At 36.8% G+C, this 20,978-nt stretch overlaps 4 protein-coding genes across 4 annotated transcripts; 2 read left to right on the plus strand and 2 right to left on the minus strand.

The window, feature by feature from the left end:
• LOC108821837 (uncharacterized) lies at positions 1 to 240 on the plus strand. Its single transcript, XM_018594827.2, has one exon. The coding sequence runs from the start codon at positions 1 to 3 to the stop codon at positions 238 to 240; it is 240 nt and encodes a 79-aa protein (XP_018450329.2).
• Positions 241 to 2,738: 2,498 nt separating this feature from the next.
• On the plus strand, positions 2,739 to 2,978 carry LOC108821838 (uncharacterized). The gene has a single exon (XM_018594828.2). It carries the CDS (start codon positions 2,739 to 2,741, stop codon positions 2,976 to 2,978), a length of 240 nt encoding a protein of 79 aa, XP_018450330.2.
• Positions 2,979 to 11,074: 8,096 nt separating this feature from the next.
• On the minus strand, positions 11,075 to 11,449 carry LOC108820140 (uncharacterized protein At4g02000-like). The gene has a single exon (XM_018593116.1). The coding sequence runs from the start codon at positions 11,447 to 11,449 to the stop codon at positions 11,075 to 11,077; it is 375 nt and encodes a 124-aa protein (XP_018448618.1).
• Positions 11,450 to 14,195: 2,746 nt separating this feature from the next.
• LOC108819188 (probable xyloglucan galactosyltransferase GT14) lies at positions 14,196 to 16,146 on the minus strand. The gene has a single exon (XM_018592183.2). It carries the CDS (start codon positions 15,971 to 15,973, stop codon positions 14,390 to 14,392), a length of 1,584 nt encoding a protein of 527 aa, XP_018447685.2. The 5' UTR covers positions 15,974 to 16,146; the 3' UTR covers positions 14,196 to 14,389.
• Positions 16,147 to 20,978: the final 4,832 nt, after the last annotated feature.

The raw sequence follows: 20,978 nt of genomic DNA on the forward strand, positions 1-20,978 counted from the left end.
ATGGGTAAAAGTTTGAGCACGGTATGGATAATGATGATGATACTAACAATTATTGTTATTGAAGGTGAGGCAAAATCGGAGGCTGAATGCAGTGTGATTTGTCGTCCTCATTGCAAAGCTTTTGCATCAGCAGGAGAGTGTTCTGACTGTCATAAAAAGTGTAATCAATTTCCACCATCTATAATGACAAAGATTCTAAAGAAACAAAACAACAAAAAACAAGATGACTTAGTTAATTAATCTGTAACAAATATGATAAATGTATTGATGGACATTATCTTGTTCTGATTATGTATTCTCTTTTCAATAATAAGATGGAATCTTTATGTTTACTTTTTATCTGATGCTCATATTAGTTAAATTTTTAACTACACGATATATAAACATAAGTACTGGTGGGAATTTATTTGCTTACATCAACATTTGTACTCGTTTCCTTCACTAGAAGACAATTATGTTTTGAAGGGATGTTAAAACGGACCTACTTCCTGCGGAACTTAACAGGCTTGATGTAAAAACCTAAACCTGTAGCCCGGTTATTAATCAGTTGAATTAAATGGGCCCATACCGGGTTAGCCCGTTTAAATCTTTTCAGTTGATTTTTTTTCGACAAAATATTTTCAGTTGATAGGCGTTAATTTTTGTTGTGTAAATAAACTGAAAGGAACATCGTTTTCTTTTGTCGGGTGTTCTTATAAGGTTCTCTTCTCAATATCTCGGTTGCCATTACTGATACACTTCTATATGGTTTCCTCGTCTTCTTCATTGCATCAAGAGCTTACCTTCTTCACCACTAATTTTTTTTTTATTATGGGTTTATTCAATCTGTGATTGATTCGTTTGGATTTAGTCTCCCTGTGATCGAATCGTTTTGGTTAGCATATGGCCCTCTTGCAGTTAATTCGTATAAGGCTGATTTGCAAAACTCAGCTTTTGAATTCAACTGTGATTTTGCAGGTTAAAGAACTCACCTTGTGATTTTTTAGCTTTCTAATTCTAAATCTTTTATTTTGATTCAAGGTGATAATCAGAAGATTTAGATTTAAATGAAGCAGTGATCCTTTTTTTTGACTCAACATCAACTATTTCATTCACCGATAAATTGGTATAAAAGATTTGACCACACCAGTTTAACCACATATACAACAATGCATCTTAGTAACACCCACTAGGTGATCTCTCACTCGGATCCAGCGCAACCTAGAGCACAGTGCTGCATCTTTCACCACTGCGAGAACGAGATCATCCCAAGACTCGGAATGATCCGTCTCTTACACCACCTAATTATACCACTACAAAACCAGATTACAAAACTTAACCGATTCACCCGAACAATCTAAAGTAAGACTTCCAAATAATCTCCTTTGCAATCGGAGATAAATGATCAGAAGTATTAGCCCGTCCAGATGCTTCTTCACCCAATAGGTGCATAGTCCACTCCAATTATCAGGTGCTCAAGGCAGCGGTTTTGAACCTGGGAAAAGGCGGGTTGAGGCCTTGACTCTATCAGCTATAGCATACAACCTAAGAAAACAGAAGAAGACACACAGCTACCGGATATGACACATCATATGGTACTGCGAATGCCATGCCTCTAATCGTGACAATCCTTGAGCCTTAATACTCTGCCGCATACCACTCGGAAAAGCTTGAGGCCCGTCACGACTCCTCTCTGAGAACCAGAGAAAACGACTTCACCAACAAATCACCACACTGATGTCGAGGCTCTGTAACTCTCAAAATTTTTAAAAGTAGTTTACCAAATCACCTATTGATTTTATTTCAATTTTTTTTAATTTAACTAAAATTACTCAAACAATTTCAAAACTCACCTAAATCCCATCAAAATTAAAATACTCCACAAATCCTTATATTTAAGATTTTATTTTTATATATTATGAATAAATTTAATATGAAGGAATTGTCTTTAAAGATACATAACATTTAAGTTAAAAGTTGATGGCATACTCTATAATATACCAGTAGATGCAAGTTACATTTTATATAACAATTCTGTTTTAATAGAATAAATGCCACAAAAGATATACATCCGAAAAATAAAAAGAGACTAATACCATATTGTAACTTCATTTACATGCTAGAATGGATTGAAATAAACATTTCATTTTAAATAATAAAACCTACATGGAGAAAGATCCCAACAAATAAAAAAAGAGATTGTTTGTCAGTGATGTATAGAAATTGGAGTTAAATATATTATAAAGAAAACATTTATATGGTATGAGTTATTTCTACATAGATAATATACCTTCATCTATGTTTCCAGAAAAGAAAAAAATCTACTAATTAAAAATGACATAGTCAATTTTATAAAGAGAGATGTAAGTTCATATCATGACACATTCATCATCTACTAGATTTATGCTATTACATATAACACTATCATATAGTAAGTTCATTTCTATACTAGAAGGGGTTGAAATAAATATTGCTTTTTAAATTAAAAAATACATGGAAAATAATCCCAACAAATGAAACATAGAGTATTTTATAGATATATTGAAATTAGAATAAAATAGATTATGAGAATATTACTGTCATATGTATTACTTCTACCTAGATACTATACCTTCAAATGTATCTATCCAAATAATAAAATAAATAACAAACTTGATTCTACCAATAAGCAGTGAAGTTATAAATAAAGATGTAAGTTCACTATCATGGCATATTCATTCATATATATTAAAAAGAAGAAAATCACATATATAAGAAAGATGGGTAAAATTTTGAGCACGGTATGGATAATGATGATGATACTAACATTGATTGTTATTGAAGGTGAGGCAAAATCGGAGGCTGAATGCAGTGTGATTTGTCGTCCTCATTGCAAAGCTTTTGCATCAGCAGGAGAGTGTTCTGACTGTCATAAAAAGTGTAATCAATCTCCACCATCTATAATGACAAAGATTCTAAAGAAACAAAACAAAAAAAACCAAGATGACTTAGTTAACTAATCTGTAACAAATATGATAAATGTATTGATGGACATTATCTTGTTTTGATTATGTATTCTCTTTTCAATAATAAGATGGAAATTTTATGTTTACTTTTTATCTAATACTCATATTAGTTAAATTTTTAACTATACGATATATAAACATAACTACTAGTGGGAATTTATTTGCTTACATCAACAGTTGTACGCGTTTCCTTCACTAGAAGACAATTATGTTTTGAAGGGATGTTAAAACAGGCCTACTTCCTGCGGAACTTAACAGGCTTGATGTAAAAACCTAAACCTGTTGCTCGGTTATTAATCAGTTGAATTAAATGGGCCCATACAGGGCTAGCCCGTTTAAATCTTTTCAGTTGATTTTTTTCGACAAAAATATTTTCAGTTGATAGGCGTTAATTTTTGTTGTGTAAATAAACTGAAAGGAACATCTTTTTCTTTTGTCGGGTGTTCTTATAGGGTTCTCTTCTCAATCTCTCGGTTGCCATTACTGATACACTTCTATACAGTTTCCTCGTCTTCTTCATTGCATCAAGAGCTTACCTTCTTCACCACTAATTTTTTATATATTATGGGTTTATTCAATCTGTGATTGATTCGTTTGGATTTAGTCTCCATGTGATCGATTCGTTTTGGTTAGCGTATGGCCCTCTTGCAATTAATTCGTATAAGGCTGCTTTGCAAAACTCAGCTTTTGAATTCAACTGTGATTTTGCAGGTTAAAGAACTCACCTTGTGATTTTTTAGCTTTCTAATTCTAAATCTTTGATTTGGATTCAAGGTGATAATCAGAAGATTTAGATTTAAATGAAGCAGTAATCCTTTCTTTGACTCAACATCAACTATTTCATTCACCGATAAATTGGTATAAAAGATTTGACCACATATACAACAATGCATCTTAGTAACACCCACTAGGTGATCTCTCACTCGGATCCAGCGCAACCTAGAGCACAGTGCTGCATATTTCACCACTGCGAGAAGGAGATCATCCCAAGACCCGGAATGATCGTCTCTTACACCACCTAATTATACCACTACAAAACCAGGTTACAAAACTTAACCGATTCGCCCGAATAATCTAAAGTAAGACTTCCAAATAATCTCCTTTGCAATTGGAGATAAATGATCAGAAGTATTAGCCTGGTCAGAAGCTTCTTCACCCAATAGGTGCATAGTCCACTCCAATTATCAGGTGCTCAAGGCAGCGGTTTTGAACCTGGGGAAAGGCGGGTTGAGGCCATGACTCCATCAGCTATAGCATACAACCTAAGAAAACAGAAGAAGACACACAGCTACCGGATATGACACATCAAACGGTACTGCGAATGCCATGCCTCTAATCGTGACAATCCTTGAGCCTTAATACTCTCCCGCATACCACTCGGAAAAGCTTGAGGCCCGTCATGACTCGTCTCTGAGAACCAGAGAAAACCACTTCACCAACAAATCACCACACTGATGTCGAGGCTCTGCTTGAACAAAGAAGAAGCATCCCTTCCTTTCTCCGACTGAACCATGGACGATTCCTCACGGCCTCCAGAAGTTACAGTACACACATCACAAAGGCAGTCCGGCGAACACACGTCCTCTGCACCAAGCTTCAGTGCGCCTCCAGATATATTTTCTGAAGTTCACTTGAGCCAGATTAGATGAGGAACATCCCACGCTCCAAGACTGTTCCTAACATCACCAAACTAGCTCCCCTCCTTATAGATCTGAGACTCATGCCAGCAAGGAGGACCAGCTTCCAGATTGTAAGGTAAGGAGTCAAACAGTAGCCACGCGCCATCACCTCGAAACTGGAAATCGTCGAGACCAAAGGTAAAAAAGGCTCAACCGACTCCAGAAAACCCTAAAATCTGACCCAACCCGAGACTTCCACTTCACACAACTCGCCGCTGCTCCAGATCAACCTTTAGCCGTCCAGATCCTGCTCCGCCACAGACAGAGAGATCACCAGAAGCTGACGATTTCACCAGAGACAGCGAGCATCTCATCGGGAAGAGAGGAGCGAACCGGGAGGGCAGAGAAAAACAAGAGAGAAGAGGTAGAGGGAACCTCCGACACCGCTAGAGACTCCGACGACGGGGGCAGCGGCCGTCGTACTAGGGTTTCTGCAAAGGAGAGAGGGTTTAAAAACACTTCAAATTTCAAATTATACTGTAATTGTTTTCCCTGCTTTTGTGTGTTTTAATGAAGCAGTAAGATAACGTTAGCTCGTGAATCATCAACATATTTTTTTGAAAAAAACATAGATGGACACGGGCCTCAACGGGCTAAAAATGGGCTAAATGGGCTTTAACGACCATATATGTGAACGGGCATAAATGTACAAGGTTTAAACGAGCAGGGTTTCGAACGGACAAGGCCTATACGGGGTTTGGCTGCCCATATTAACATCCCTGGTGATATGCAATCACTATTTCTATAAGAGCATCTAGGGATGTTAAAACGGGTTACACGGGACCGTTTAAGACCCTGCCCGTTTAGGCCCTGCAACTTTAAGCCCGTTTATCTACATGCACGTTTAGGCCCTTTTAGTTATAAACCCGTTTAGGCTCGTTTAGTTATAAACCCGTTTAGTTTGGTACTGTCCGTTTAGACCTGTTTATCATTTTTTTCTGAGAATTCTAGTTTTTTTGTCAGTAAGCTTTTGTCATATTTTAATATAGTTCTAATAGCTTTTCATTTGATTTCAAAACCTTATAAAAATAGAAATGCAGACTAAAGCAATTTTTTGTTAAATATTAATATCATAAAAGTATCAACAAATTCTAATAGGTTTTAAACATAATTATAACATACTTAAAAAAAAGAAACACATACTAAATATAATATAATTATTCTGTTTTAAAATACACAAATTATAAAAAAGTTTATGAGTTTTTTTAATGTCTTTAAATTCGTTTTAAATAAAAATTAAAAAAAATCATAAACGGGACTAAACGGGTACCCATTTATTTAACGGGTATGCCCGCTAACGAAACGGGTCTAAACGAGCTGACCCATTTTTGTTTGAACGTCTAGATTGATATTAATCAAAGAAAGTTTGGTGACAATAAAATCAAAACAAGGCCAAGCCTTCTACCACAAGGTAGGTAACATCAAGGACAACGCACAATACTCTAAATAAGAGTCATATGTCGCTTCCATTTCTTTCTCTAGCAAGCCGATCATGAAGCCAAGATGGCCCTCCCAAGGCTAGATAAGATTGCAATCTTCCATCTCTCAAGACGCTTCTCGCAATATCTCTTGCTATACCATTCGCTGATACCTTCTCAGTTTCAAAGGAAACCATCACAAACTTTTCTGTGAGCTTTAGTACCTGTGAAATCAACTCTCTGTATCGTGGCCATTGTAGTGGGAGTTTCAGAGCTTCCATTACTTCCCTATAGTCTGAGGAGATGATGACTCTCGTGACACCAAGATCATGTAAGCTCGTGAGGGCCCATATCACACAACGGAGCTCTGCAATCATACGATTGGGTGTTTGAATGAACGTGTCTCGTGCATGATAAGAAACGTTCCCTGATTCGTCCCTTGCTAACCACGCAACCCCACTGTGAAGAACTGTATTACGCCAATTTGCATGTATATTACATTTTATTACTCCCTCCTCCGGTGGAAGCCATATCTCACCATTGGATCTCTCTCCTGAGTCTTGTACGATAGGCATATTTAATAGAAACCACTGTTCTATTTCCTCTCTCATCTCTTGCAAAGCTCTGTCCTTGGATATTTGTGTCTCCGCATATAAAATGGAGTTTCTGCTCTTCCAAATTAACCAAAGTATCCAAGGTATAGCACGTACTATATTTTGAGGTCGGCTCTTGTCCTCCATTAGATTAAACACGAGTGTAAGATTGTCCTCCAGAGACTGTTGCAGAGTGACCACCGGAAGAGGGATTCCTGGGTCAGACCATGTATTGGAAGCTGCGGAGCATTGGAACAAGACGTGATTGATTGTTTCCAGACCATTTTGACATAATTTGCAAGTCGTATCCACTCCCAATCCTCTATGATTAAGACGCTCAGCGACTGCAAGAGCTCCAGATACAGCCCTCCACAAAAACATTCTAACCTTCGGCAAAGTAGACATTTTCCATATCTTTTTCTTCAGGTTATTGCGGACCTGCTCCTGCTGAGAAATCTGACCCGCCTGGAGTACTTTCTCTCTAACCAAAATCTCATACCCAGTCTTGACTGTGTAAGCTCCCTGTCTTGAGTATGCCCAAATATAACAGTCCTCTGCTAGTCCTGGCCTCATTTGCTGAATTCGGTGAACCTCATTGGGCGGGAATAACTCAACCAGTAAATCATTATTCCAGCCCCCTGACCCATCTGTTAATGACGACACCTTTAACATAACATCAATGAGTAGTTGACGGTTAACCGATCTTCTGGGAGAATCATCCAAAATCCACTTCTCACCCCAAACATACGTCGAATTTCCATTACCAATGGACTTAGTGAGACCCTTTTGAAGTAATTCTCGCCCAAAAAAAATGCTTCTCCAAGCATATGAAGGTCTGTACCCCTTACCGCACTCTAAGAATTCTTTGTTGGCATAGTACCTGCCTTTGTATACTTGAGCAAGGAGACTTTGCGGTTCATTGAGAAGCTTCCATGCTTGCTTGGCCAATAATGCTTGATTAAAATCTTCAATGTCTCGAAAGCCTAAACCCACGAGATCCTTTGGTAAGCATAGATTTGGCCATGATACCCAATGTATTTTCTTCTTGTCACTGCACTCGTTCCACCAGAAAGCCGACATAGCACTCATTATTTTTTGGCAGTGATTTTCTGTCAATCTGAAGCAAGACATAGCGTATACAGGAAGCGCCATAGCAATAGATTTAAGGAGGACCTCTTTTCCACCAAGAGAAAGCATCTTGGCGTACCATCCATTGAGTCTTTTACCTAGCTTCTCACCTATAAAGGCTAGCAACTTTTTTTTGGAGCCACTAAAACATTCCGGAAGACTCAAGTAAGTGCCAGCTCCACCCTCATTCTCGATCTCAAGTCTCTCAGCAAGTAGACGTCTCATGACCGGATCAATGTCAGCACCAAAAGTGATCGATGATTTGTGAAAATTAATCTCCTGGCCGGATGCTTTACCATAAAGCTGCAGGTAATGTAAGAAATTGGTGCATTCTTTCAACGTTGCTTGGCACAGAAACAAGCTGTCATCGGCAAACAACAAGTGCTGAATAGAGGGGCAGTTTTTCGTCAATCTCATACCAGTAATATTTCCTTCGAGCTCCGCTTTATTCATGACATGTACTAATGCTTCCGCACATAGTATGAATAAGAATGGTGACAATGGGTCACCTTGTCTAATGCCACGTTCAGGTGTTATCTTCCCATACGCTTGACCATTGATGAGTACAGTATATGTGACTGATCGTATACACATCATGATCCACTGCATCCATTTACTGTCAAAACCCATTCTCTGAAACAGAACTTCCAAGAATCCCCATTCAACTCGGTCATAGGCCTTGGACATGTCTGTTTTGATAGCAATGAAATCTCTTTTGCAGTTCGGATTGGTCTTCAAGCCATGTACCATCTCATGTGCAATCAGTAGGTTATCAGATATCAGTCTGCCTGCAACAAAAGCGCCTTGCGTTGGAGATACCAGTCGCGGAAGAATGCCCTTCAGACGTGCGCATAAGATATTTGAGACAATCTTGTACGAGACTGCGCATAAACTGATTGGACGAAGGTCTGTCATGAGGGTAGGATTTGGTTTCTTCGGTAATAAGCAAAGCTGTGTGAAGTTCCAATCTTGTGGTATCACTCCCTCTATGAAAAACTTCTTAACTTCCTTTATGATTTGCGGTCCCGTGATTGTCCAGAACTTTTGGAAGAAATGTCCTGTCATTCCATCTGCTCCTGGTGAGCTATCACTCTTTATAGCTTTGACAGCTCTTTTTATTTCTGCATCAGAGACCGGCTTAATCAGACCTTCATTCATACTGGCAGTAACTCGAGGTGCGAAGTCTCGAAGAAGCTCAGTAGCATCCGTGGGATGAGACGACTTGAAGAGCTCAGAGAAATACTTTATCGCTATATCACCTTTAGCTTCTTCAGAAGTATGTTCAATCCCCTCAGAGTCAGTGAGACTTGGAATGTTGTTCTTCATCTTCCTAGTCTTAGCCCATCCATGAAACACTTTAGTGTTTTTATCACCCGACTGAAGCCAATTATTCTTGCTCCTAAGCTTCCAGTACTCTTCCTCCTCTTGAAATAATTTAGCCAATTCCAACTTTAAAAATATGATCCTGGGCATAGAGGGATCTGACTTCATCTCTTCCTGCTCAAGCTCCACTCGCAGTTTCACTATCATCCTCTTTGAATTGCTAACTTCAGAACGTTTCCATTTAGAAAGTATCTTCCTGCAAGCTGCAATGCGTTCTGAGACTGAAGCGCTAGCATTACTTGTATGAGAAATCCAGCCTTTGCGTATAAGCTCCACAACTTCTGGCTTATTGCTCCATCTCTTGTCATACATAAAGCGTCCCACACGCCTCGATTCAATTCCCCTAATGTTAGTCAGAATTGGTCTGTGATCGGACCCCAACCGCTCTAGGTATATAGTGTGTGAACGAGGGAAAAGACTGAACCATTCTGAGTTTCCAAAGGCTCTATCAAGCCTACAATGCACCCACACATTCTCTTTAACTCCATTGGAGATCACTTCTCTTACTCCAGCCCATGATAACTTGTCTCCCGAGCTCGGTATCTCCTTGATCTGACAATCTCTTGCCATTGAACAAAAGGGGTAAAATGATGATTCTTCACGAACTGGACCCCCACTTTTCTCCGATGTATTCATCATTTCATTGAAGTCTCCGACTAAACACCATCCTGCGTTCCTGTTCAGACCAATAGACTTCAAGTTATCCCACACAATATGTCTCTTGTGTCGCACCGGGTCTCCATAAACAAAAGAGATGAAGAACACTAAATCTCTTTGTTTGACTTTGACATCGATAATTCTCTCAGATGCTGAAATCACCTCCACCTCATGTGAGTTCCGCCAAAACAGAGCTAAGCCACCACTGAGACCCACTGGATTTACCATAAATAAATGGTCAAAACCCAATGATCTCTTGAAACCTTCTACGTGATCACTAGAGTTTTTAGTCTCTAGGAGAAACAAGAAGTCTGGATGATGCTCACGACACATCTCCTCTAGACGTCGAACTGTCAGGACGCTCCTCAAACCCCGACAGTTCCAACTGAGCGTCGTCATTGAGGATTGGATGGTTTCTGGTGAACCATCAAACCTCCAGTAGACTTAGACATCTTTGAAGACACCTCAACTTCCCCATCTGCCTTCCTCTTCAAGGCACTGTCAACTTCATTCTCCAGTATTTGTTTATTGCTGGCCTGTGTGTTGCGCTTTCCTCGTCTCGTCCACGAGGAAGCTTTCCTCGCTGAGCTTTTAGACCCACCACTCTTAGCCTCAGTTCCAGCGCCACCACTACCGATTTCAAAACCTCCAAACACTGGAGCTGATGTTAAACCGAAAGTGTCTCCTTCATCTTGTTGTGTTCCATGGTGTTGGTCACTTGTTTGGACACGTTCTCCATCCCCTCGTGTCTCTGATACCGGACCCTGATTCTGCTGTGCAACTATCATTAAGGCGCTTCCAGTATTAGGACGTTTCCTCTGTCCCTCCGTATGACTAGAGGATTCTGCAGCATCATGAATGAACTCCCCTGGTACTTTGCTGAAATCAAAAACCAGACCCTTGTCTTTGTTGAGGCTTCTAGAAATAGTCGGAGCATCTTCCATCCTCAAGCCTGCTCTTTGAGCAATTGAGTCTTTTGATAAATCATCCAAAGCTTTCTTCATTCTGAACTCCCTTATTCTTCTCTCTTCAGGATCGATGCAGTTCATATATAACTGCATCTGTTCAAAGACTTCCGGAGCTATTAAACCAGTTGGTGGTTCAAAACCCGGAGGGATTGAAGGAGCAAGCAAAGGCATTATGTCCTTGGACAGAGTGTAATTGTGTTGACGTTGAGACAACTTTTGAAGATTAGCTGTCTGCTGCTTCTCATATCCTTTACCGTTCCCCGTTCATGTGCCTTTAAGAACAGGACACGCTTGTTTCTCATGTGATAGTCTGAAGCAGTAAAAGCACTTTTTCCTGATCCTCTCGTACTCCACGTCTATCATAGCAGTGCCACCTCCTTTTGGTAGTGTTAAGCTCTTCTTCTCACGCACTGGGAGGTTGAGGTCTAACACTACTTGAACTCTAACATAGTTCTGTAATAGAGGTTTCTCAGGGTCCCATTCAATCTCTTTCCAATAACCAATGGCCCCAGCTACCGCATCAATAGTTTTAATTGTGAAATAGTTAACTGGGATATTAGAAATCCTGAGCCATACTGGCGCAGTTTGTAGGAAATTGCTGGGAGGGCATTCCACCCATCTATCAAAAGACTGACCCATTTAAACCCATTTATTTTTGCATGATAATAAACGGGCCATGGGTCAGCCCGTTTATAATAAGCCGCTGGAGCCAGGACCATGAGCCTCACTACCCCTATTTCTTTAGAGTCAATCTCCTATGAGTTTCGTTGCTCTCTTATGCCCTTTTCTCATAATTCTATTTTTGATCAAAACTCAAATTACCAAATCAAATATTCCCCTCTCATCAAAACTAAACCCTAACCCCCGCTATGGATTAGTGAACCCATGGGTAAAGATTTAAATTATATACCTTTCAAATTTGGAAAAAAAATAATTATAAAATCATTTTAATCATATTTTGATGATTTTCGCAAAAATATAAAAAAACAGTTTTTCGATTTTTGAAATATTTTTATCAAATTCTATAAATCAAATAAAAAATATTCACATTTCTATTTTAATTTTATGATTTTTCGTTTTCCATATAAAATTAAAAGAAAAACCGAGCCCATTAAAGATTAAGTAATGAAATATAAGGATATTAGAGCAATTGGTTCTTTTTTTGTTCTCATAAAAGAAATTTCGAATTTCGAATTCGGAGGAGTGCTTCATCTTCCTCGACGCTGGTGGCGGTACCCAATGTCGCCTCCATCCCGAGAATGATATCTCCTCCGCCTGCTTCTGTTCACTTCACTCTTCCACCGGTTACCTTCTCCCTTGTCTTCTGGTTCACCTTATTCGCCGCCGTCTTCTTCATTTCCCACTCACCGGAGTCAGCCGTTGTTTCACCTCTGTTTGCATCTACTCCACGCGTATCACCATTTCTCGCCGTCCACTCTTCTCGGTCAGTTGTTCTAAATCTGGTTATGATTTCTCCTCAGACTTAAGCTCGTCTTCTTCAGTGGGGGCTGCTGCTGCAACACCAGAACCACCTCTCACATGAGGGATATTGACCGGTTTCTCCTCCGAGACCCGCCAACACGGCGGAGCACTTGAAATACCCCTGCTCCTCACCCGTCAGCCAACTCTCCACTTCGACAGTCGCTAGTCCAAGTCTCCATTCAATGCACCTCATGGTATATGTGTTTTCATGTTAAACTTGATAGATTATGATGACAAGCTGTATTGGGTGGTCTCAAACAAATCTCTTATGGATTCAATACGGTAATGTTGGGTTCCATAATATCTGTCTGAACTCAACCTACCTTTGCTCTTCAATTTTCATCAAACTCACACATCAGGTTGTCGTAAGCTACTTCGGAATTACTCAGCACAAGTGTGTTCTTAACAGAGTTTCTTGGCTCTTTGTCTCTGCTGCATCACCTCCGTCGACCGGAACAGCCACCACCACCACCTCCCACACAGTCATGACGCTCCTCACTCTCCGGCTGTAGATGGTTTTCACTATCTTCGGTAAATCTTTTCCGTCTGGTTCGCTACTGTTGTTTGGTTCCTTTCAATCCCTGTGTCTCCCTCCAACCCCACTGCATCTCATTCAGCACCACTGATACCACTTATGTCAAATCACCTCCGTCATGCCACACCGAGACTCTACAGGGCTCCGACCATCCTTTGGGCTTTGGTTTGTTTGCAGAATCTTCCATTGTGAAGTTTTCGTTTAAGACGACAATCCATGCAGAGATTTTGGCTCAGATTCAACACTGTTTTATTCAAATTCCGCAATGTCTCTGTGATCTACTGTGAAAGAGTGTGGACTCACCATATTTGTTCGCTTCTACGTCACTTCTTCGTCTCCATCACGCTTTGCCATCTCAAACATCAACTGTTCTTCACAGAGTCGGTCCTATGGTCCTCCCACCCCTTTCTTCATCGCCGGAACTATTATGTAAGAGTGTGGACTCGCCATATCTTCTTGCTACTTTGTCACCGCTGCGTCTCCATCACAATACGTCGTCTCAAGTATCAACGGTTTCTTCACAGAGTCCGTTCTAAATCCCCCACCTCTTTCCTCATCGCAGAAACTACTGTGTAAAAGTGTGGACTCGCCAGATCTACTCGATACTATGTCACTGCTGCGTCTTCATTACATTACGCCTTCTCAAGCATCAACGGTTTTTTACAGAGTCGGCACTGCGAATGGCTCTTGACAGAACCCACACGACGCGTCAGCATTTGGATTCCAACTTTGAACCCTATCACCAGTAGAAAGCTTCCCATGAAATGAAGTCCAAAGAATAAAAGAATACTTTGGAGTTGCATATTTGAACAACTTGATGCCAATTACACAAGGGATACTTCTCTCTATGATAAATTAATTTTATTATGTTCGGATAAAACTAAATATCTCAAAGTTAAATTCATTTTCTTTTGCACTGCCTTTCTTGAACTTTCTTTTGCACTACGTGAGAGTATTAACCATCTTGACACCACACAATTCTATACTTAACCAAACTCAATGTACCTGTAGAATTATTTAATAGCATTCAAGGTTAACCATTCCTCTCCTTTCAGTCAGACTTCTCCTGAAGACCAAACTAGATTCTTCAGAATCAATTTCTCTTTAGAGTCTTATTTAACTTTCTCAATCAACACTTAACATTTCGGAGTAAGGGCTTATCTTTCAGGCTGACTTTAGGAAAGATTGTAGGAGTAAGGACTTCTCTTTCAGGCTGACTTTCAGGCTGACTCTACACTGAAAGAGCAAGTGATTCAGCGTTTCAGTGGCTTCACCACAAGTGGGACAGAGTTTGTTACTTTAATTAAATAAAAAACATGCATTTTAGATTTTGTCATTTTGTTTTCACTATGTTTATGGAGTATTCAACCATCTTTATACAGCATACTACACTACTAGATCCTTCAAAATATCCATGAAGTTAACCAAACTTATTGAGCAAAGCTCAAAGATTATCTTTTGTTTCAAAACACGTTCTTCTTCGTTTTTTTTTTTCACTCTAGAGCAAACAAATTGCTTCTACCTACATAAACTAAAAAGACACATTGACATATATTCAATTTTTATGTCAAAACTTGAGCTTCATATGGAGAAAATGTATACTTGTAATCATCCCTATCATCAAACCCTTCACCACCATCCTTCCCTTGCCTCATCATCTCTCTCACTTCTTCAATCTTCTCTAGCATTCCCTTTACAGCCAGCTCAAATGCATCTTCATTCCCTTCCGATCCATAACTCGGATTAGCGTAAACCACACTCGGTATCAACTTAATCACCTCTTCTCTCAACCTCACCACTCTTTCCTCTGAAATCTCAAGCAACCTCTCCTTGATCTTGATATCCCACTCCTTCACATCCTTAACCGGTAGATAAACCGAGTAACTCTTGTGGTTCTTGGGCAAATGCCACTTGTACTGAGCGTAGGCTGTCCCCGGATGGAAGAACACAGGGATGCAGCCCGCCAGTATCGAATCAAACATGGATCTTCTCGTGTAAGAATCTCCCGGTGGCTGAAGACAGAACACCGAGTTCCTGAAAACCTTCATCACATTGACAGGGTTATCACAGTTCACTTTCCCATAGTTACAGTCCAACAAGTAACACTGATCATCCGACTCCAAACACTCATCAATAATCTTCCCTCGAACCGAGTCTTTATACTCGGGTCTCGGAGCGCCCGCGAAGGCGAACAGATACTCCCGTTTCCGAGACCTCATCCGATCTTGCCACTCGGAGATCTCGTCCACAGACGAAGGGTGGAAGCAGGTGGGGTAAGGGATAGCGTAGTCGTTGTTCCAAGAGCTCGATTCGATAGACATCATCGACATGTTCTGCGACTCTGGTAAGAACCTGAGCTTGCTTCCCCAGTCGGATTCGTTATCAGTCTGTCTCCTGAAATCCCAAGCGATCCTTCCCGCGACGAAGAAATGGTCTCTACCGGACATCCGACTCCACTCTTTCTGTTTCACGAGCCAATCCATGAGCTCGTGGGAGGAGGAGTCTCTCACGGAGATGTTGAAACCCCAGAGATACCTGCTCATGTCGATACCCGCGTAAAAGGGAATGAAGACCGCGGAAGCTAGAGAGGAGTTGTGCGTCAAGCAAGTGTACTTCTTCATCTTGTTGTGGAAGATCACTTCGAGCATGAACTGATTCGTGGAGAACCAGCTCTGTTTCAGCAGGACGTTGTCCGGATCCTGAATCTCAGGACCGAAACCGAAGTTCTCGAGGTAGGGACATATGTTGTTCTCTGTTCCTCTGGTGATCAAACTGCAACTGTGAAGAAGGTCGTTGTTGAATCTACCGGGGAGATCGTGGAGATAGATGTACCGACCGGAGCAGGAATCGGGAAGCGGTTCGTCGAGTAGTCGAGAAACGTTTACGTCTTTGGTGGTGGGTTCGTCGCGAGGAGAAACTGGTTTCTTCTGGGTTGTGTCGGAAAAGGAGGAGGAGGAAGCGGGTTCGTCGGTGGTGTCGGTGATGTAGAGAGCAGAGTAGTCGAAACAGAGGAGGATGAAAGAGAGGAGGATGAAGAGAGGGACGACGAACCAGACGTTACTATGGTTGTTGTTGTTGCTGCTTCGGAATTTTCCAGTCCCGACGGAGATGGGTTTCTCCATCGGAGAATAATTCTTCGGCTTCATCGAACCCAAAAGAAAAAAAGAGAGAGAGAGAGAGAGAGAGAGAGAGAAAAAATTAAATTGCGGGGAAAATGAGGAAAATAATTTGTTGAGAAGTTAAAGGAAGTGGAGCATGGATTGCGGGGGAAAGAGTTAGGGAGTTAAGACTGACATATGCATGTGTCGAGTGAAGCAAAGTGCCCGTTTCTCTGTCGGCAAACATTTAAATTAGAGAGAGAAAGAAGAGTTTTTCAGTTTCGCATTGGGTCGGTCAACAAAGCCCTTTTATCTTTTTCTACTTTTTTCTTTTCTTTTCTCTCGGCCTAACAAAATACTACTCTATATGGAAATCAAAGTTATAATAACACATTAGATTTCGGCCCATCCTTTTAAAAGCGGATATATTTTTATTTTATATTTTTCTTTTTGAAATTTAACTGACCTTATTGATGCTAAATAGAAGCACAATCAATACGTTGACAAAGAAAAAAAATGCACAATCAATCCCTTATTATGAAAGTAATATATCTATTTATAATATGGGTTTGAGAACATGATTTGAGGAAAATCCAGATACTAAAAAAGATGGTTAGACTATGTACTATTTTAGGCTTTTAGCGTTAGAAGAGTACGATCCTTTGCTCCACTCCATTATCCAACTGCTTTTATAGAAGTAGATCGTGGGTTTTCAAAAAGTAGATTAGATAGAATTAAAAGTTGTTTTGTTTTAAAGATAGGTACAATGGCATAGAAAGTAATATTCCAGATAGATATAATGGCAAAAAAATAGAGATGATTCTAAATTGATAATATTGATAAGGGCATCATTAATGGTGGATTTCTATAATTGAATCTCTATCCATAGTCTTATTAACATTTTTAAATAGATAACTTGTGTAATCTTTACTACAGTAATAGAAATGATTTTTTGAGGCTTCATAGAACGTCCACAGAGACAGATTCATCTTGATAGTACTTGTGGCACGTGCCACATACTACTTCAATTTATTTCTATATAACTAACAATATGAAAAGAGGACAATGTATCTAATTTGGTAACGAGGGATATATTGTGCCTCACCCGGTGTTAGGTTCGAATCAAAGTGTTGCATTTGGGCATTTTCAATGTTTCTACAACTTTTAATTACTACTTAATCAAATATTTTCTTTTGAATTTGTTATCATAACTATGTTTTAACAACTGTTTTATTTCTGTTTTTCATAGGCAAAACTCTAATTTACCACAAATTTACTTTTCAAATTTATATCTAAAATATGACTGTTTTCATAAATATTTTATATTTGTGATGAAAATGACTAAACCAAATTTCTTAAATTATTTCTATAAATTTATAAACCTAACCTTATGCCTTAAATATATTAGAGTATTGTTTACTGAGTTTTCTTCTTGAAAACAGTATCCAACTTATAGTATTTCAGTCACTTTTAAATACTTTATGCATATATAATTTAATGATATTACTGAAAAATATATTTAAAATTACAAAATATATATTTATATTTTACAATTAATGACTAATGTATTTTAAAAATAATATAGTTTAAATCAATTAATTTAATTATATTTATATAACATAAATTTATATATTGTGCCCCACATCAAATTATTTTTTGGGTCCGCCCCTGAACATCCACATCAGCGTTAAAAATTTATGTTATATAATCTAAGAAATATTACATTAAAATGTCCATAATATACTATTACCATTTTATATTTAAAAGTTGAATAAATAAATTCCAAAATTAGAATAAAAATATATACAATATAAGAAAATGTAGTATTAAATTTTTTACATTTAGTTTACATTTTTATTATTTCCAAGAAAAAACTAAATGTAATATTTTTCAAAAGATGCCACCTGGCATTATTAAAAAATAAATAAATAATAAGTAAATATGAAATATAAAGAAAATGAATAATAATTAAATATAAAATATAAGAAATATAATTTTTTTGAAATATAAAAATTACATAAACAACTATCGTAATATTAAAATTAGAATAAGTACATATACAAGATAAAAAAATAAAAAAATAAGTAAACTTTCAATATAAGAAATAGAAAACTACATCAAAAATATATCTGAGATATCTGAAAATATGTAGTAAAATAAATAATAATTAAATATGAAATATAAGAAATAGACATATTACATTAACCATCTATAATAATATCAAAATTTGATATAAAAGCAAAACAATTTGAATACGTAAATATACAATATAAGAAAAAGTAAAAATAAGTAAATATACAATATAAAATGTAAAAACTACATTACACACCTATCTTAAAAAATATACGGTTTTACATTTTTATTATTTCTAAATATTTTTATAAGTAAATATACAATATACGAAAAATAAGCATACAATATAAAGCAAGAAAATTAGAATAAGTAATATATTTAATATAAAAAATAAAAAATAAGTAAATTAATATACGATTAAGAAATAGAAAACATAACGAGTTACAACTTTCTGGAATAATGGTAAGTATTATTGAACAATAATTAAGAAACCAAGTCCAGATCTATCATAAGCAAACACACCAGCCATAAACACACACAAGCAATTGTAAGACACAACCAAATCTTTCATCATGAACAATTGCAACACAAGGAGTGAGGGACACAACCATCTATCATAAACAAACACATCATCCATAAACACAGCCGCGATTAATATTACAAGTTAAAGAGGATACCATATTGATCTTTAAGATGTACACAGAGCGATATCTTGAAAGCAACAAATAGTGGCGTTGCCAAAATATAATGAAAAGGACCCAACTGCCGCAAACCAGAACTTTAAAATATACAAAATAACATGATGCTAACAAAGAGCAAAGGTGATAATCACAAAAGATTTCATAGATGGAGCACACAACGAAATCTACCACGAAAAATCATGGCACGAAACTGCTACAAAGGTATAAATATAAAAATGCAAAAAACAAAGCCAAATGATGATAAAAACTTATACTTTAGACATCGCTAAACACACAAGGATCCAATTTTTGTAGTTGTACATCAACTGATTCATATAATTATCTTATATTTAGCTATACAAAAAAGAAGTCAAGGCAGCAATTAAAAAAAGAAAGAAAGAAACTGATCACCATGATTGAAAAAGAACATGAATAAGTTTGAGAGTGAGAAGAAAGGTGAAGGAGAAAAGCAAACTATGCGCTGAAACCGATTCTCTACACCAATATTTCCTTACCCTTAAGTCTCTAATTCAATCATAGAGACCTTTTTGACACATCTCACAATTCAAAATTTGATTGTATGAAATATGTGATTTTCGCAGAAATTTTCAAGAAGCAAACACATATAGAGAAGAAAAAAGGAGTTGTTATAAAAAATGGTTTTTCAAGTCATCGACAGAGAGTGATTTCCATGACAAATGCAAATGATGGCAAGCTTAGTTTATGATAATATTATTTTACTTTTTTCATGTGATTGTATATAAAAGTGAAAAACAAATTCAAAAAACTAAAGTAGATTTATATTAAGGATACAACTATTAGTTATATGTTTCTTTGTTAAAAATAATCGAATTGACATAATGTTAGAAACTAAATTAGAACAAACTTTAAAAACATGATTCTATTTTTGATTTGTAATTTGATTTGCAAAATAATAGAAAAATTTGACGTGATAAAATATAAAATTAATTTACGGGCACGATCGTTTTCGTCAACGTGGAGATGAGATTAGGATCTGGTTTATGTTTTTGGTTATTGACACTTGATTTGTTTAAGATTAATGTGAATAGGATATTGGGATGCGGTTTATGTTTTTGGTTTTTGATTGACATTTGATTTGGTTAATTTGAAAGCCAATTTCAAAAACAAAAACAAAATGATAAGAAAATAATATTTTTAGTCAAAATAAAAACATATATAATATCAAATGTTCTGATTATATAATATAAAGTTCAGTTGGAAAATATTTATTATATCTCATAAAAAATAGAAGTAAGAGTTCAAATATATACAAAACTTTCAAAGGTTAAACTATAAAAAAAATACAAACAAAAAAATTCAGCTATCACAAAAATGTTTACATCAATGTAAAATAAAATAATTAAAAACTAAAAAAATATTCAAATTCTTTATTATGCATACTATAAATAGAAAATATTCATAAATTCACAAAATATATACTTCAGAATACAACATCCAATGAAATAATTGTATACAAAATATTTGAAAAATCAAAACTGTCCCGGCGTAGCCCGGATTAACCCCTAGTATATTTATACTATTAAAAGTTCGCTTTTGAGACTCCATAGAGCATCCACATCATCGAAAAAAATTTCTCCCGGAATATGACACGTGGCGTTACTACTAAAAAAGTAAATATACAATATACGGAAAACTAAATAATAAGTCAATATATATTTTTTTTTGTCATCAAGTCAACATATAATATTAGAAATAGAAATATTACATTAAACATCTATCGTATTATTATCATTTGATATAAAAACAAAAAAATAGAATAAGTAAATATACAGTATAAGAAATACAAATAAGTAAATATACAATATAAGAAATAAAAAATTAAACTAAACATCAATCTAAAAATGTATAGTAAATAAAATAAAACATTAAAAATCTATTGTAATATTAGAATAAATAAATATAAAATTTGGAGAGTCCACATCAGCGAAATTGCTTTCTTCCAAAAATGTGATGTGGCATTATTGGCAAATAAAAATAAAAATAAAACAAAAGTAAATATACAATATAAAGAAATAAATTAATAATTTAATATACAATATAAGAAATAGAAATACTACATTAGACATCTATCGTAACATTATCATTTGATATAAAAACAAAAAATAAAATAAATAAATATACAATATAAGAAATAGAAATAAGTAAATATATAATATACGAAATAAAAAAATTAAATGACACATCTATCTGAAAATGCATAGTAAAATAAATAATAAATAAATAGTTAGTATAAGAAATAAAATATTACATTAAAAACT

This window comes from Raphanus sativus, chromosome 8 (assembly GCF_000801105.2).
Source record: "Raphanus sativus cultivar WK10039 chromosome 8, ASM80110v3, whole genome shotgun sequence".
Lineage (NCBI taxonomy): Eukaryota > Viridiplantae > Streptophyta > Magnoliopsida > Brassicales > Brassicaceae > Raphanus > Raphanus sativus.

Bases quoted from the DNA above. Each gene is read 5' to 3' on its own strand.
- LOC108821837 (XM_018594827.2), top strand. From the start codon at position 1: ATGGGTAAAAGTTTGAGCACGGTATGGATAATGATGATGATACTAACA.
- LOC108821838 (XM_018594828.2), top strand. From the start codon at position 2,739: ATGGGTAAAATTTTGAGCACGGTATGGATAATGATGATGATACTAACA.
- LOC108820140 (XM_018593116.1), bottom strand. From the start codon at position 11,449: ATGGGTCAGTCTTTTGATAGATGGGTGGAATGCCCTCCCAGCAATTTC.
- LOC108819188 (XM_018592183.2), bottom strand. From the start codon at position 15,973: ATGAAGCCGAAGAATTATTCTCCGATGGAGAAACCCATCTCCGTCGGG.